The 17,863-nt window shown below is 40.6% G+C and overlaps 1 protein-coding gene across 1 annotated transcript in view; it reads left to right on the forward strand.

The window, feature by feature from the left end:
- The first annotated feature begins 4,102 nt into the window (after positions 1-4,102).
- Positions 4,103-17,863, forward strand: part of eif3s6ip (eukaryotic translation initiation factor 3, subunit 6 interacting protein) — a 72,482-nt gene continuing 58,721 nt past the window's right edge. Inside the window, exons 1-3 of the mRNA XM_084321065.1 lie at positions 4,103-4,248; positions 5,286-5,334; positions 10,068-10,281. Of these exons, the coding sequence (XP_084177191.1) occupies positions 4,201-4,248; positions 5,286-5,334; positions 10,068-10,281 (311 nt within the window). The 5' untranslated portion in view covers positions 4,103-4,200. The remainder of the gene's footprint in view (positions 4,249-5,285; positions 5,335-10,067; positions 10,282-17,863) is intronic.

Below are 17,863 nucleotides of genomic sequence, written 5' to 3' on the forward strand. Positions count from 1 at the left end.
TATTAACTCTAGAATTGCCACAGTTATCTACAATAGCAATGATAAAGAAGTGCCAACCACATATTATTATAATAATTCATCCAGTTTTCTTTTAAGTGTTTTTACCAATCGTATATTATAGTTTTTTTTGTTCCAAGTGTTATTTTTGATTACATCACTAACAAAATAATAAAAGAAAAAAAGACTAATTTAATCAGATTAATCACTTTATTCAAATTGAGGATTTAGTTTGAGGATAAAAAAAATAAAAATTATAAAAGAAATACGAGAATACATTTTTTTATTAAAAACTAAGGTTAGAACGTCTGTTCGAAAAACCCTGACGAAGTTGCAGCCGGCTTGTGGGAGGCATGGCCTAACAACGTTCGAGACAGGGGAGGGTAGAATTGGATAATACAAAATTGGGGAAGGGAGAAAAATAGAAAAATTGGGAGAAAAAGTAGATAAAAAAAAAACGAAGGTTCGAGCGCCCGTTCAAAGAACCCTGACGAAGTTTGAATCCCAAAAACAGGCTTCGGGGACAGCCTTACCAAACATATTATTTATATTATTCAAATGGAACTCAAACATGTTCCGTTGTGATGTCACAGTATGATGTCATAATAGAACATTCTAGAACATTTGTGATGTCACAGTATGATGTCATAATAGAACATTCTAGAACATTTGTGATGTCACAGTATGATGCCATAATCAAACATTCTAGAACATTTGTGATGTCACAGTATGATGTCATAATCGAACATTCTAGAACATTTTTGATGTCACAGTATGATGTCATAATCAAACATTCTAGACAATTTGTGATGTCACAGTATGATGTCATAATAGGACATTCTAGAACATTTGTGATGTCACAGTATGATGTCATAATCAAACATTCTAGAACATTTGTGTTCTATATATATTCAACAATTCTCAATTGCGGAGGGCAGTAATACGCCACGATGCGTCTACACTGCCGGAAATTCAAATAAGAAGAAGAAGAAGAAGAAGATCTCATTGTGCATCTTGAAACAGGACTGAACAGGACTGAACAGATAGACTAAACAACATAGATTGAAGCCTGCATTTCTCAACCAAGGTGCCTTGGCGACCGTTTTGCTTTGGAAAGGTGAGTGTCCACAACGGCTAGCTAGCTGTTCTACTTTGAATACTGACTGTTAATATTGAATCAGATACTATTGAATACTGAATGTTAATATCAGACCATATTGAATACTGAATGTTAATATTGAATCAGACAATATTGAATACTGAATGTTAATATTAGGGATGTCCGATATTATCGGCTACCGATATTATCGGCCGATATCGGCATTAAAATGTGATATTGGAAAATATCACTATCGGTTTTCAATTTTTTTTTAATTTATATATTTTTTTACATTTCTATAGAAATTATGTCCGATATTATCGGCCTACCGATATTATCGGCCGATATCGGCATTAAAATGTGATATCGGTATCGGAAATTAAGAGTTGGACAATATCGGTATATTGGTATCGGTAAAAAAGCCAATATCGAGCATCCCTAGTTAATATTGAATCAGACAATATTGAATACTGAATGTTAATTCAGGTTGACAGTTGACATCATTTGACAGTTGACAGGGGGCTTTTTCTGTGTTTAGCATGGTTTTATAGTAATGCAGGTGGAGCTCAACACTCAACACACAGCCCGGGAGAGTGCTTAAGTTTTAAGCCATGGTTAGACTCAGTGGTGCAGTGCTGGTATAACTCGGTATAACGGCGTTATACCTCGGTCACTGAGGCTGAAGTACGCGCAATCGCTTTTTACATGGCATTATCCAACCGGACTCCCGGAGAAGCATGCAGCTGCAGAGCCGCAGAGCCAGCGGTGCTCTCTGGGCCGCGCGCTGACGGCCGCGCTGTGAGGCAATAGTATCCAGCTGCAGGACGAGAGCAGCCAAAAAAAACTGTGCATGCGCGCGCACGCGCACGCGCGTGGAGCGGTTGACCTACTGTCAATTTGCCACTGCACCACTGGTTAGACTAGTGTATTTGTGGCGTTTTTTTACACGTTTTTGAATACGTTTCATGTCCCTATTACACAGAAATGCGTTTTTTGGCGTTTTTTTGTGGATACGGCTGAAACGCTAAATTGTGTTTGCGTTTTGGAGAAACGCAAAAAAACGCGCCGACAACAGCGTGTAGTCTGCATGAGCCGTTGTTGCGAAAACGCCCATGCGCAGTAGATACCATCTGCATGCCCTTCCGGTGACAGCAGTCCCAAACCAAATAGCTGCAGCTACTATGTGTTGTCAAGTTATTGTTATAAGGACCCCAGTCCTTACAACAGTCTGCATTCCCTTAACAATTGTTTGTATTGAGCCGTATTGTATTGTACCCATATGCAATATGTTAAATAAAGTTTACATCCATTCATTCTGCTAGCATTACCGATTGGCACTGCCACTGGATAACATGAGCTAGTGTTAGCCATCAAACCCTGTTAGCTCAAAGCTCCTCTTTCAACTTAACAAGCATTAAACAAAATGGCCCAGTCATCTATTCACCTTTGTTTAATACACACAGCGTTGTCTCTAATGTTATCTAACCACTGATAGCTCCCGATATCATCAGTTTGGTGCTGGCTAAGTAGCGTGAGCTAACGTTAGCTTCTAGCCACAATGCTATACTGTTATAATGGCAAATTCCATTGACGTTAGCATGCAGCTAACAATGCTACCGATCTTTTTTTAGACTAAACTATCCGCTCTTGGTGGTCACTTGTGTTAATGTTAGTTTTGTTTCATCAACAAATGACAGGCAGAACACACAGTGAATGTATCCGTTTTGTTTATTGCACTTTTATTAGGCTTTGCTGAAAAAGAATTGCTGCATTGGGTAAATAGCAAGATGGTGGCGCTCATAGGCACCCGCCTTGTTGATATTTTCTTTGCTGGAGCTTCCAGGAAGTGTATTGGCACATTCAAGTTCTGATTGGTTGAAATTGCCTTCATGTTCGCCACCTACTGCCACCTACTGCTTTGGCAGTGTACTACATCAGTGTGCTCAGGTGACAAAAACAAAAAAAAACGAAAGTGTGACTCGAGGCGCAGGACGTCGCGGCGAAACGCGTATGACAATGATACGAAAATGAAACGAAAGGTGTAACCGCAGCTTTAGTATCAATGGGTCTGTGTCTCTAATTACCATATTGACTCATCAGTCTAGTCTCGAGTTCACGAGATCTTCCCTCACTCAACTAAACTGTTCTGATTTGACAGTTTCTGTGACGTCGGCATAGCATTGATCTGCAGTAACGCCCCCTCTATGGTTGTAGTGCAGTGTAACCCGACACTTCCTCAAACAGGGTTTGACAGGCAGAGAACTAGCGAGGAGAGGGAGGGAGATAGAGAGAGAGCGAGAGAGAGAGGGACGACGGGAGGGACTGCAGAATTGTGTGTAATGTCACGAAAATGTGAGTCTCTCTCTCCCTCTCTATCTCTCTCTCTCTCCCTCTCTTTCTCTCCCTTGTTGTTCATTAATGTTACCTAAATGTCATAAGTGAATTATATAGAAACACTATTGCACAACTGATTTGACAAAAAAAATCCACCCTCCCTTGCCTGACCATGGCATTGCTACTACTCTAGGGGCTGAGCCCCCCTAAAGGTCTGATGCTAGAACCGCCCCTGCATCACTGTGCCTCACTGCATCACGGGGCACAGAGTGACAGTTACCATCTTCCTGGACTCTTAGTTTGAAACAGCACTGTGCAATATTACACCTACTGTGTAGACCTCAGTATATTTTTACTGTATTTATTTACTGTATATATTTTATTCTATTCTTATCTTAGGCAATTTGATTTGTTTTGTTATTCTTATCCGTGACCTGTTCTGTCTCAATGTTTAATGTTGAACGATTTGCAGTGTCAAATTTCCCTCTGGATAATAAAAGTATTTCTATTCTATTCTATTCTATTCTATTCTATTCTATTCTATTTTATTCTATTTTATTCTATAATGTATGTGGATGCTGCTCTCCAGTCCTCCACTATGTGGCACTGTCCCACAATGCTCTCTGTGTTCCCCGCAGCCCCGCTCCTGCCTCCTTCCTTCCGGTCCCTGTCTGTCAGCACACAGCTGCGTGGTGGAGCCGAGAGAACTCACTCTGTAGTGTTTTTCTTAAAACTGCTGCATCTAACGGGACTCCAACCATTCCTACAACATGTCGTACCAAGAAGAAGAAGAAACGCCCGCTGCGGCCAAACCAACTGTAGTGAATATATTTTAATACGATAATAACAACAACAATAACCGTCTCTTGTGAAAACAGACCGGCTAGCTAAGTAGCATGCTAAGCTAACGCTAGCCGGACAGCTAGCTAACCTCTCTAGTCTCATCTAGACCAACACTGCTGCTGTTGAGCCAGGCACTTGTGTTCTTTTAATGACTATTTGTTCTTCTTATATAATGTCTTAAATGTGATAAATGAGAAAGTTAACACCCGGGCATGTTAGTCTTAGCTCGCTAGCTAACATGATGCTTATCACACGGCTGTTGATGATGCTGTAGCGCTCATGCCTGTCTCTGATTGATTGATTGATTGATTGAAAACTTTATTTAACAGATTGCAGAATGGGTACACTACAGTACGGCTCAATACACACAATTGTTAATAAGGGGATGCAGACCAGAGAGACTTTCGTCTTGTTTACATCAGGATCAGGGTCTCCCATTTTCAATTCTCTCCTCTTTACTTCCATCCAACTGTATTTATCTTAACCCTAGCTACCATTAACCGGCTGTCGTGTGGCAGTGAAAGGGCTTCTGTGTATTTTCGCAGTGAAAGGGCTTCTGTGTATTGTCGCAGTGAAAGGGTTAACCTGTGTATTGTGGCAGTGAAAGGGTTAACCTTCTGTGTATAGTCGCAGTGAAAGGGTTAACCTGTGTATTGTGGCAGTGAAAGGGTTAACCTTCTGTGTATTGTCGCAGTGAAAGGGTTAACGTTCTGTGTATTGTTGCAGTGAAAGGGTTAACTTGTGTATTGTCGCAGTGAAAGGGTTAACCTTCTGTGTATTGTTGCAGTGAAAGGGTTAACGGTTTTGCTAGTGCGACAGTGAAAGGGGTAACTATTGACTATAGTCTCTAGGAACTTCGTGCCTAGTGGCACATAAGGCCTTCACATACGAATACATACTACCAGGTTTTAAGCTGTGGGTATCAAACGGGAAGAAAGGCGTCAGGTTTTATTAAACTGGGTATCAAACCGAGAATAACTATTATTATTGTGTTACTCTTTCTGTTTCACAGTACGACCCGTATGCCTACACAAATGACGACAAATACGATCTGCATACTGGTTAGTAGCCATGATTTCTGTCACATTTTATGTTGTATTGTTGACCATAGATATGTTTATCTTCTCTGACATTACTTTTCTTAAAGGGGAACACCATCTAGATTAAGAATCCCAATATGTTATGTCCACGGTCCTGGTAAGTACTGACGAATAATACTCAAACCTGTCCTGTCATCAGTTATAAAGTCTGGAGCTGCTCCAGGGCGGCTGGGTGGCGCAGCGGACATTGCGCTCGTCACCAACGCAAGAGACACCGGGTTCAAATCCGGCTGTCAGATTCAGATTCCTTTATTGAGCCATTTGTGTAAAAACACATTGGTAATTGTTGCAGCAATACAGTGTCGTTGCCTCCGGCTTGGGCCGGCCGTCATACTGGCTCAATTGGCAGAGCCAGCGGGTGGAAGTCGATGGGTGGTAATCTGGACGTTGTGGACAGCGACTCCTACATATCGGTTGGGGGGCGCCTGCACAGCAGAGACAGGAAATGGCGGGGGTAGTGTGAGCCTCCCACACGTTACACCTCGCCAATGAGAGTCCGCGCTGGCAGGTGAAAAGATGTGACAGGCTGCCTCCTCGTGTACCGGAGGGGACATGTGATGCAAGGCTTCTATCCTCCCTACAACCGACCTGTGGGGGGCATATGCGAGCAACGTTCAAGACAGGGGAGGGGAGAATTGGAAAACAGCTAAATTGGGATGGGAGAAAAATAGAAAAATAAGGAGAAAAAGTGGATAAAAAAAAAAGTCTGGAGCTGCTCCCTAGACCAGAGGTTCCCAAACGTTTTTAAACCAAGACACCCCTGAATCTTTCCTCCTTCTCCAAGGCACCCCACAACATTCTCCTGTGTGTCTCTCAGTGTCATCTATAACATCATATACTCAGAACATTCCCCTGGGTGTGTCTCAGTGTCATCTATAACATCATATACTCAGAACATTCTCCTGGGTGTCTCTGTGTCATCTATAACATCATATACTCAGAACATTCTCCTGTGTGTCTCTCAGTGTCATCTATAACATCATATACTCAGAACATTCCCCTGGTTGTCTCTGTGTCATCTATAACATCATATACTCAGAACATTCCCCTGTATGTCTGTGTCATCTATAACATCATATACTCAGAACATTCTCCTGGGTGTCTCTCAGGCCATGTTTAGACAAGAACGCTTGCGGGTGAAACCGGCAAAATATTTCTTCGAATGTGCCTTTTGTTTATACGGCAACAGCGTTTTTGCGGGGAGAATCCGCAAAAAAGTGAGACCACCTTCCTGGGCGGAAATCCTAGAAACGATAAACCTTCGCGCTATCATCTGAACAGTCAATCCGCATAAAACTATGACGAAAGGATTCTCAAGGCTCTCGTCGCGTACTGCTTACATCACAGGCATGCGCCAGACGCCAGTAGCCTAGAAGCGTAAACAAAGCATGTCTGATTCTATCCATGGCGATCACCTGAAGGCTACATTGGCAGTACTTTTAAATACACAAGAATCTGTCCCGCGGCTATAGCAACTATTAGTGACTGGAGCCACTGTCTGTGAGTGACTCTGCTTTGGTCCAATCACATTCCCCCACCCACAGTCTGCGAATCAGAGGCAGAGTAGGGCGGGTCTTCACAGCACGTCTGGTTGTCTCAACGACCTGAGGCGATCTGATTGGCCACTGACGTTTCTGGTCATGTGACATCTGCGCCAATGGTGTGACAGCGGGGCTCCGTCGTCTCGAGTCTTTACAGCCTCGTCTGCATGCAGAATTCCATCCCAAAACACTAAACGCAACATTTAAAGTGAGACCGCAAGACAACTTTTGCGGTTTCTGTTCAGACTCTCTCCGTCTAAACATGGCCTCAGTGTCATCTATAACATCATATACTCAGAACATTCCCCTGGGTGTCTCTCAGTGTCATCTATAACATCATATACTCAGAACATTCCCCTGGGTGTCTCTCAGTGTCATCTATAACATCATATACTCAGAACATTCCCCTGGGTGTCTCAGTGTCATTTATAACATCATATACTCAGAACATTCTCCTGGGTGTGTCTCAGTGTCATCTATAACATCATATACTCAGAACATTCTCCTGGGTGTCTCTGTGTTATCTATAACATCATATACTCAGAACATTCCCCTGGGTGTCTCAGTGTCATCTATAACATCATATACTCAGAACATTCTCCTGGGTGCCGAACAAAGGGTTAACCCTTTCTAGGGCTGACCTTCGATTTTTTTTTGAATTCGAAGCTTCGGGGCCGAGATTCGATTTTAATTCGAAGCTTAAAAAAAAAGAAAAAGGGTTATTAATATTTTCTTCTTTTAATATTTTTTTTTTTTTATGTTGTGGGACTTGTACAGCACTTTGTTCAACTTTGTCAGTGCTGTAAACTTTAAACCTTTTTAAATCTTAGACAAACTAATAGGGGTGGGACGATACATCGATCCAGATCGATATATCGATCTATTATCAATAATCAAATAGGATCGATGCAACGTAAAAAGATCGATTCATATTGCGATACTCTTATTTTGAAAATCCGGCGACGGCGACGTCATATCCGCCCCGCGGCCAGTGTTGTGAAACTCCGTTTAGCTCTGTACAGCAGAGCGAGAGCAGGGCTTGTGTTCTGTTTTATGGCAATAACGTTCAGGTTTGTGGGAGATAATCCCCAAAAATAAGATAAATAAAGACCCGATATAAGTCTGTGCAGTTTTTTCCCCCGCAACGGGTCAAATGCATCTAACATGCTTTGCATCGTCGCCATTCTTTTATTTTAAATTAACGTTACATTAGCTGCTTAAGCTAACTAAGCTAAGAGAGAGAGAAACGGAGAGAGGAGAGGGGACATTCTGTGTGTGTGTGTGTGTGAAAATACCAGATGAAGTCAGGGGTATTATTATATTGATATTATTTACTGAGGATGGACAGATAATGTTGATATTTAAACATGATCATAAAACAATTGTAGGAATGGTTTGGGAGAGGAAGGGGTTTTAGCTTGTGTGTTGTGAGTTCCAAAACATTTTACTTAAAGTTTAAAGCTCAATATATAAAAACGTGGCACTTTACAGTGAACAGGAGGTCTATTTGTATTAAAAACAATAGATTGTTTTTCATTTAAATGTCTGGAAGAGCTCAAAAATTAAAACGTCAATTGATATTTCCGTAGCCTTTTTTTAGTTGATCTAAATGTGACTGATTGTGTTAAATGGGCACATAATATCGTCTCATATCGATCGCACGCACCTGAATTGAATCGTATCGTATCGTGGCAGACTTTGTGATATCGGCAAATATCGTATCGTTGTCCAAAGAATCGATATCGTATCGTATCGTGATGAAACTGGTGATTCCCACCCCTACAAACTAAACACTTTGCTTCCATGAAATATTGTAAGCCGTCATTTGAGGCTTTATAAAAGCAGCACAATGAACACAAATCTGTCAGTGCCGAGTCTGACCTCATCTTAAATAAAAAAACGGCATTGATTGTTGTAATTAACAAAGAGAGGCAGAGTTGATTTTGCAAAAAATTTATAATTTCAATATTTTTTTATTTTTTTTAAATTTTGACATAATCGAATTTTATTTTCATATTCGAATCCCATGCCCATCGAACGAAGCTTCGAAGTATTTAAGACAACCCTAACGCTTTCACACGCCAAAGGGTTAACCCTTTCACTACCACACTACAGAACGTTAACCTTCTGCATTGTCGCAGTGAAAGGGTTAACCATGTGGTAGTGAAAGGGTAAACTGTCATGTAGGGCTGACCCATATTAGTCGATTAGTCGACTACCGTAATCGGTTGAAAGGAGCCATAGTCGACTTTTATTTATTTTATCATTCTTTCCAAAAGAAAAGAGGCCTAGAAGCGTGGCTAACGCTAATGGCACGCATACCAGAGGCTAACTGCCTAAGAAAACAGGCACAGAGGCACTGAAAGAGGATTTCACCCATCTAATGAACACACTAGACTAGACAAATAGCAAGATGTATCCATCAGTGGACCAATTGCATGCTTTTGCAGAGGACAAGAAGCCTTCAGTCGACTCCTTCAGACATTAAGCACCCCCCACAGCCCAAATGGAATGATACAAAAAAATATATATATATATATATTTGTTGACAAACAGCACATTTTGGCCAATCATAGTCTACTATCCAAATCCTTAGTCGGGACAGCCCTACTGTCATGTGAACGGGGCTTTCAGTCTGTCCCCCCGAATAAAGGATGAATGAATGAATAAATTAATGCATAGTTAATCATATGGCCAATTTTCTTTTGTATTACATTTTTTACCATTTTTTATATATAATTATTTAAACAAGAAATGTATGTTTATTTTGCATCTTCCACCGCACATGTGCACCGTGACTCGTGACTGGAGACTAGCTCTGCTAGCACACATAGCCTACTGTGTACAGAAGGTTTCAAACTGTATTTTAAATTAGAAAGCAAACAAAATAAATGGACAAGAGAAAAATAAATCTCAATTTGATCAGTATTGTCATTTGGACAAGCAAAGCCATTACTTTAAGTTGCAGGCAAGAAAGACAAGTCTGTCCACTGTCTCTGGTTTTAAAGCTGCCCTGTTGCAGGTCACAATAATTTCTTTAATAAAAATTATTATCCATATTATTTTGATCGGTTATTAAAATATATCGCAATAATTATCGTTATCGTTTTATCGCTCAGCCCTAGTTCATTAGTGCTCTGTCTCCCCCTGCAGGTGACCCCAAAGCTGACCTGGCCTACGAGAGGCAGTATGAACAGCAGACCTCCTATCACGTCATCCCAGAGGTCATTAAGAACTTCCTGCAGTACTTCCACAAAACCGTCTCTGACCTGATCGACCAGAAGGTTTACGAGCTGCAGTCCAACGGCGTGTCCAGCGAGAGCATCGAGCAGAAGATATACGAGATTCAGGATGTGTACGAGAACAGGTAAACTGCTGTGCCGTTTTGTACTTTCTCTTTGCTGAGGAATCGGGAGATTAGGGCTGTCGATTGACAATCACAAAATTCCCCCCTTTTCTTAACACATTCCCGGCCAACCACGTATATATACGTTATTGGGCGCCAGCGGTTAACTCATTGATCGCCACGCTGGGAACGGGATATGACTATGTGCTGCCACGCATTAAACCTATGGAGTCGCTCACCTTGTTTGCAGGGCTATAACTATATATATAGTATAGCTATGGATGCAATACTATGGCCCATTTGGCATTGAGTATCGCTAATCCATACATTCCCGTTTTATACCATGGTGAATATAAGTATGGTTTTAGAGCGGTTTAGGGTAATTCCTGGGAGGCTAGTTATAGGGATGCACGATATTGATTTTTTGACACCGATACCGATAACTTTATGCTCCTCAAGCCGATAACCGATATCGATAACCGATATTTATTGTATTAACATTTTTTTTTAATGTGTATATTTTTTTAATCAAATTTTCTTTCTTTTTTTTTCCAACATGAAACAAAACATATCACAATACAATAATAATACATAAAAAGACTTCCCAGGACAATAACTTAACACCAACTTAAAGGGGAACTATCTTATAAATGGCCTTTTTGAGTGTTTAGCATTGTTTCCTAGCTATGTGAACTTATATTAATATGATCTATGTCTCAAAATTCTCATATTGGCGCATTCTTCCAATTCTCCTCTCACAATATTCACCCTCACTGAACTGAGTCATTTGAAAATGTGATGATTTGTGATGTCAGAGAGACACCACTGCATGTTAATGTTGAGATACAAGATAAGCTGCACACAGTTCTGCTGCCCAGGCTCAAAACGGCTCGAGATCTTGAGGTAGAAAAATGCTGTTTTTGAGGACTTGATTAGAAATACAAAACAATGAATAAAAAAAAAATATATATTACAGAGGTGTTCCATAGACTCTCAGGAATTGTGTAAAAGTGCCCAAATAGTGAAAGAAATAGTAAAATAGTTCCCCTTTAAATGTATATTCCTGTAGTTTTGACCTAACCAGACAACAGAAACAAAAGCCAAGACAACAGTTTAGACTGATAAAGTGACCATATTTATTTTTCCAAATGAAAATTCACAATCCGTCAACAACTTATAATACATCCAACCTAAGACGCTCAAAGCTTTTTTTCTTCTTTTTTCAAAGCTGTCCACCTTGAAAGAAAGGCTTTGAGTGGACACATAGCCTAGCAGGTCGCCTGCGGCATCACCACCGCTGCGATGGTGTTAGAAGCCTACGACGACGGCGCGAGCACGCTTGTACCTATTAACGAGTCGTTTGCTAAATTAAAGAAGTTTGACAGAAATGACCCAAGGGCTCAAGCCGCTAGCTTTTAAGCAGTCCTTGGTGTTGCAAATTAACCTGGCTACTACGGAGCAATAAGTGACTGCGTATTCAACCAAGGGTTGCATCACAGCCATGAAAGGGGCTAGCTTTGCTTAGCTCCCCGCGTCGTCGTAGGCTTTAAGTTAACACAATAACACACCATCGCAGCGGTTGTGATGCCGCAGGTGACTTGTTAGGTTGGATGTATCACAAGCCGCTGCACTTTTCCCTCCTCGTGGAACTTCTGCATTGCATTTATTACAAATAGCAAGCAAACTTTTCCCCTCTGAAACAATCCCCACTAGCGTCGCCATCTTTGTTTACATCCGCGCTGCTTTCAAGAAACGTACATGGCTACGTCACAGCTAGAGCTGCCGCGGTATCGGTATTACCGCGGTATCGCTGTTACATCATGCCCACCGCAGCGTTGGGCTGAATACCGGCATCACCGCTGTTTTTTATTACATTATTATTATTATTACGCTCTCGTTGGGCTTGCGGCTCTGCAGATATACCCTACTTCCCTGTCGAGATTCCAAGCGACCCTATTGGGTACCAGAAAAGTCACATGAAACACTGCAGACCACTGATTGGTCAGAAGAGATACGCGTCACATGCTTGGAGCATCTTGCAGTGCGTTTACTTCCTGAATCTCAGCCATCATCACAACACGGCTAATAGTACGTTAGCTCCCACCGGAGTGGATTACCGACGCCGTCGCTCCTCAGGGAACGAGGCATAATGATTTTACTGCAACGAAATGTTATAATAAAAGCCTTTCGTTCTATACACTTGTCTGATTGAAAACTTTATTAACAGACCGCAGAATGGGTACAACTCGGCACGCTCTGAGCAAAGAAAGGAACTTAGATATTAATTGAGTAACGCTTGCCTTGCTATGTGGTCCGGTAAATACGAACGTGTAACTATACTAACGTTAATGCCACAAATCGAATGCCTTTGTAATCATAAGTAGTAACGTTATAATAATAATAAGAAGAAAGGGTCGGGGGGGTAACCGGCGGGCGCGACACCGAGGGGAGACTTCGAATCCGTGTTTCACTTTTAATAACGAATGCGTGCATGCCGAATCCCAAACAATATTCATGCTGCAAAGTCATCCTCTAAAGATAGACATTTAGACTAGAGGCAGGCTATATGCTATATAAAGAGTAGACTACAAAAAAAATGCATTCAAACTTTTTTTTTTGTGTGTGTGTGCGGTAATACCGCGGCGGTAGGAAATATTTTGCAAATGTGTGCGGTAAGGAAAACAGCAATACCGCGGCAGCTCTAGTCACAGCCAAGAAAGGGAGCGCTGGATTTGTGTAAAACGCCCTGTTCCTAAACCACACGCTATCAGGCAGTACTGGAAAAACGGGAGGAGCCGACAGTCAAAAGAAACGCACTTCATCCAAATTCACCCACCGCATTTTTTTTAACCAAAAAATATATTATATTATCGGAGCTATTAATAATGTTATCGGGTTTATCGGGATGACGTCATAATTGCTGATATCGGCCCGATAATTATCGTGCATCCCTAGCTAGTAATAGGCCGCAACGCATATTATACTTAATCCATTGGCATTTCGTCCCTATACACGCTACAATAAAAAATTCAAATGCATATGATCGGTATATTATGTTCCATGATGAATGCATGAAAGGGGGGGGGGGGTAGTTTTTGATTAATTGATTGTCAATAACGGCATTCGTTAGTACAACAGCATACGCTGATCAGGGCGATGGCTATGAAAACAAGGCACAATCGAGCTTGACGTTAAATTGCTCTTACCTGTGAGAAACGACCCCCCCCCCCCCCTTTCATGCATTCATGATTAAACATAATACCTATCATATGCATTTGATTTTTTAATTGCAGCGTGTGTAGGGACAATACACAATATAATACACATTGCGGCTTAAGTAGCCTCCCAGGAATTAGCCCTGATCATTCCGCAATAACACTCATATTCACCACGGTATAAAACAGTATGGATGGAAACTAAGGCTGTCAAATATATCGCGTTAATATCGCGTTAACTCCCGATTCTATTAATGCCACAAATTTTTTTAACTCAAGATTAACTAAAAACAAAAAATCTTTTTTTTTTTTTTTTTTTTTACTAGACTTCACTCAGGTGTATTATTGATGCTCTCATTGATACTATGTTTGTTTCTGAAGTGTGTGTGTGTGTGTGTGTGTGTGTGTGTGTGTGTGAGATATAGAGAGAGAGGGGGGTGAGAGAGATGAGGAAGGGGCAAAAGAGAAAAAGATCTGGGAGAGTGTGTGTGTGAGGGAGAGAGGGGGGTGTGTGATTAATCAGCCCTTGTGTGTGTGAATGTAACAAGTTCCTAACGTTTTCTTTCCCCTATTATTTCATGCACACTTTATTCATTGTTTTAAATTATTATTTTCTTTTAAGTTATTTTGTGCATCACTCTGTTTTGAATTTGATGCAAATTTGCAATGCATGAGGGTCATCCTTTTGTGTTAAATGGCTGCACAAAGCAAGCATTTGTTGACTCGCATGTTGATAAGAGTATTAAAACTTGGAACTTGAAAAAGATCTGTTTAAGGTAAAAAAAGAAATAAAAAATAAAAATTTGATTAATTTGCGATTAATCGCGAGTTAACTATGGACAATCATGCGATTAATCGAGTTAAATATTTTAATCGTTTGACAGCACTAATGGAAACATTATTTCTTTTTTGCATCTTGAACGGAAGGTTCTTACTGTCAAATGACCATGATATTGTATCCATAGCTATAATATAAAATATAGATTTAGCTCTACAAACAACATGACTCACAGTGAAAGTATGTAATGGAAAGCTGGCCCAGCTATAGCTAGATGGGGAAATCGAATGGCCGTGAATGTGTTAATCCTCCAATCACAACAGAGGTCAATTGTCCCCAATAATACAATTAAAATATGAATAGGCTGAAATTAGGCAAATTCTAATGAAATTCAAAAGGTAATGATAAAATGTATATATACCACATCAAAGCAGGTGTAGAATGCTTACAATTAGGGCTGACCTCTATTAGTCGACTAATTGATCGAAAGGAGCCGTAGTCGACTGCCAACCCCTTAAAAAAAATATATATATATTTCACTCTTTCAAAAAGCAAAGATGCCTAGAAGTGTGGCTAACGCTAATGATGCGCATACCAGCAAGACTAACTGCCTAAGAAAACAGGCACAGAGACACTGAAAGAGGATTTAAATTTTTAACCCATCTAATGAACACACTAGACTAGACAAATATCAAGATGTATCCATCAGTGGACCAATTGCATGCTTTTGCAGAGGACAAGAAGCCTTCTGTCGACTCCTTCAGACATTAAAGGGGACCTGCATTGCTATTCCTAGCACTATTTGGGCAACTTTACACAATTCCTGTGAGTCTATGGAAGACATCTATCTGTAAGGTTTATTTAAAAAAAAAAAAAATCATTGTTTTATATTTCTAATGGAGTACTCAAAAGCATAATTTTCCAGCCTCAAGATTTCAGCCTGTTATTGGCTGGGCTCCGCCCATAAGCACTTTCAGTGACAGTCATCCACACAGTCTGCGAGTGGCAGACACAGAGAGAGAGAGAGAGAGCACTGTGTAAACACAGCTGCGTGCGAGGTACGCAGGTCCCCTTCTCTTTCTCTCTCCTTCCCGCTTGAGGAAGTCTTCCACTGTGCCGCTCGCTAGAACTATAGACGGGTCGTTAGTTTGCTCCCGAATTGAGAGAGATAGAGAGGGGGAGAGAGAGACAGACCGAGAGACGACAGCGCGACGTGCGTGTGTGTGCTCTGTCGCGAGGGTCTATCTGATTCTCCCTCTCGCTCGCTCTCTGTCAAACCCCGTTTGGTGCGCTACAACCACAGAGCCAATCGGATCACTATCCGCTCCATCCTCACCACGTGACGTCACCATGCGAGTCAAATCAGAATGACCTGATTTTTTTCGACCAGGAAATGAATGACCTGAATGACCGCAATCCGCCAATATGGTATTTAGAGACACAAACACATTGATACTAACTCCTATTACTATAATACAATGCTAGACACTGAAAAAATACATTTATAATGCATGTCACCTTTAAGCACCCCCACAGCCCAAATGGAATGATACAAAAATATATATATACAGTATTATAATTTTTTATTTATATATATTCTTTTTATAGTCTTATCGGCAGATTTTGGCCAATCAAAGTCGACTATACAAATCCTTAGTCGGGGACAGGCCTACGTACGATTAACAAGTTCATTGTGTGTTTTCTATTATAGTTGGTACTAGGGATGCCCCGATCGATCGGCCAGCGATCGGTATCGGCCGATAATCAGTATAAATATGAGATTGGGGAATTCCGATAATGCTTCAGTGTTTCCCTTATATGCTGCGCCGCTGCTGAATTATGACCGCCACTGCTATGAACTAGACCAGGGGTGGCCAACCAGTCAGAGACTAAGAGCCACAAAAATTACTGTGGTACCACAAAGAGCCACACCATATACCAGCCTTTCTCAACCTTTTTTTCAGTCACGGCACCCTTCATGTGTTTATAGGTCTCACCCTCTGGCCTCTGAAGTAGCTAATGTCTTTTTTTATTTGGGCCTCACAGGGTTAAAAGTACCCTGTGAGACCCACGGTTGCAAAATTACAAAATCACTTTTAGCCATTTAAAAAAAGAATGTTTATTTAAAAAATGTTAAGCACATGTATTAGTCAATTGGTCCTGTTGTTCAGCCTCACAATGCTATTTGATAGTAAATGTGTTTATATGTCCCACCCTCTGGCCTCTGAAGTTGCTAATGTCTTTTTAATTTGGGCCTCACAGGGTTAACCTCTTAAGCCCGAGATATACAGTAAAAGTGTATATTTTCAGCATTACGTTTGTTTACCAATTATTTTAACTGTTATTAGTGAAATATAATATTATAGAAATCTCAGGGCATTGAGTCGGAAACCGGCGCATATTGACAGGAGGAAGTGGCACAGCCAAAAGTGAGTGTAGTCTTTTGAAGGAAGAGACTCAGGGCTTTCGAATTTTCGAAAAACTACCCGACCCAGCTCACACCAGCCCCTGTCAATCATCTGACTTCTGGATTAACTTTTTTATTTCTCTTATTTTTGGGGATTATCTCCCACAAACCTGAACGTTATTGCCATAAAACAGAACACAGTTAGTTCTTTCTGTGAACGTCTTGCAAAAAACGGTGTTGCAATACGATGAAAAATGATGGAGAAATTTCCATTATAAAAAAGATGGCAGAATTCAGTACTGTATCTACAAAACCTTCTGTTTAATCATCTTCCCTTTATTCATTTGATTACAACTACACTGCAAAACAAATGTATCTTATCAAGTGAACATATCTTGTATTTGGTACAATATGTCTATATCGAGTAGAATGATCTTGAATTCAGGGTTTCCGTTAGAAAAAATTGTTGCCGGCCTCAGTGTCCGGTAGATTTCAATCTACCGGTCAAATGAGAGACATTCCGGTCAGAGTTTATTGAGCTTAAAAACAATTGATAGGCAAAAGAATGACAACAAAACAAAAGAATGACATCATCAAGGCATGTAGATTTATAATATTTTTACTTAAAACTAGGCTACTTTTGCGTATAAAGTCATTATATTCCAAATAAAATAAGTCCCGAGACTCGTGCTGCTGCCGACTTTAAATCAAATAGGTGTCTGTGGGCAGTCGACATTAATAAACAACAGTCTGTTATAATCAAATTTTTACGAGCTAACGAATTCCGTTATATTGGACATTTGTATTAAAGGGGAACTATCTTATAAATGGCCTTTTTGAGTGTTTAGCATTGTTTCCTAGTTATGTGAACTTATATTAATATGATCTATGTCTCAAAATTCTCATATTGGCGCATTCTTCCAATTCTCCTCTCACAATATTCACCCTCACTGAACTGAGTCGTTTGAAAATGTGCCTATATGTGATGTCATATAGTCACTGCTGCATGTTAATGTTCAAGAGGCGGCGCAGGCCACACAGTGGTTTAGGAGCCAAGCTCAAAACAGCTCGAGATCTTGAGGTAGAAAAATGCTGTTTTTGAGGACTTGATTAGAAATACAAAACAATGAATAAAAAAATATATATATATTACAGAGGTGTTCCATAGACTCACAGGAATTGTGTAAAAGTGCCCAAATAGTG

The sequence above is a fragment of the Notolepis coatsorum genome, assembly GCF_963971535.1.
Source record: "Notolepis coatsorum genome assembly, chromosome: 9".
Taxonomy (NCBI): Eukaryota; Metazoa; Chordata; class Actinopteri; order Aulopiformes; family Paralepididae; genus Notolepis; species Notolepis coatsorum.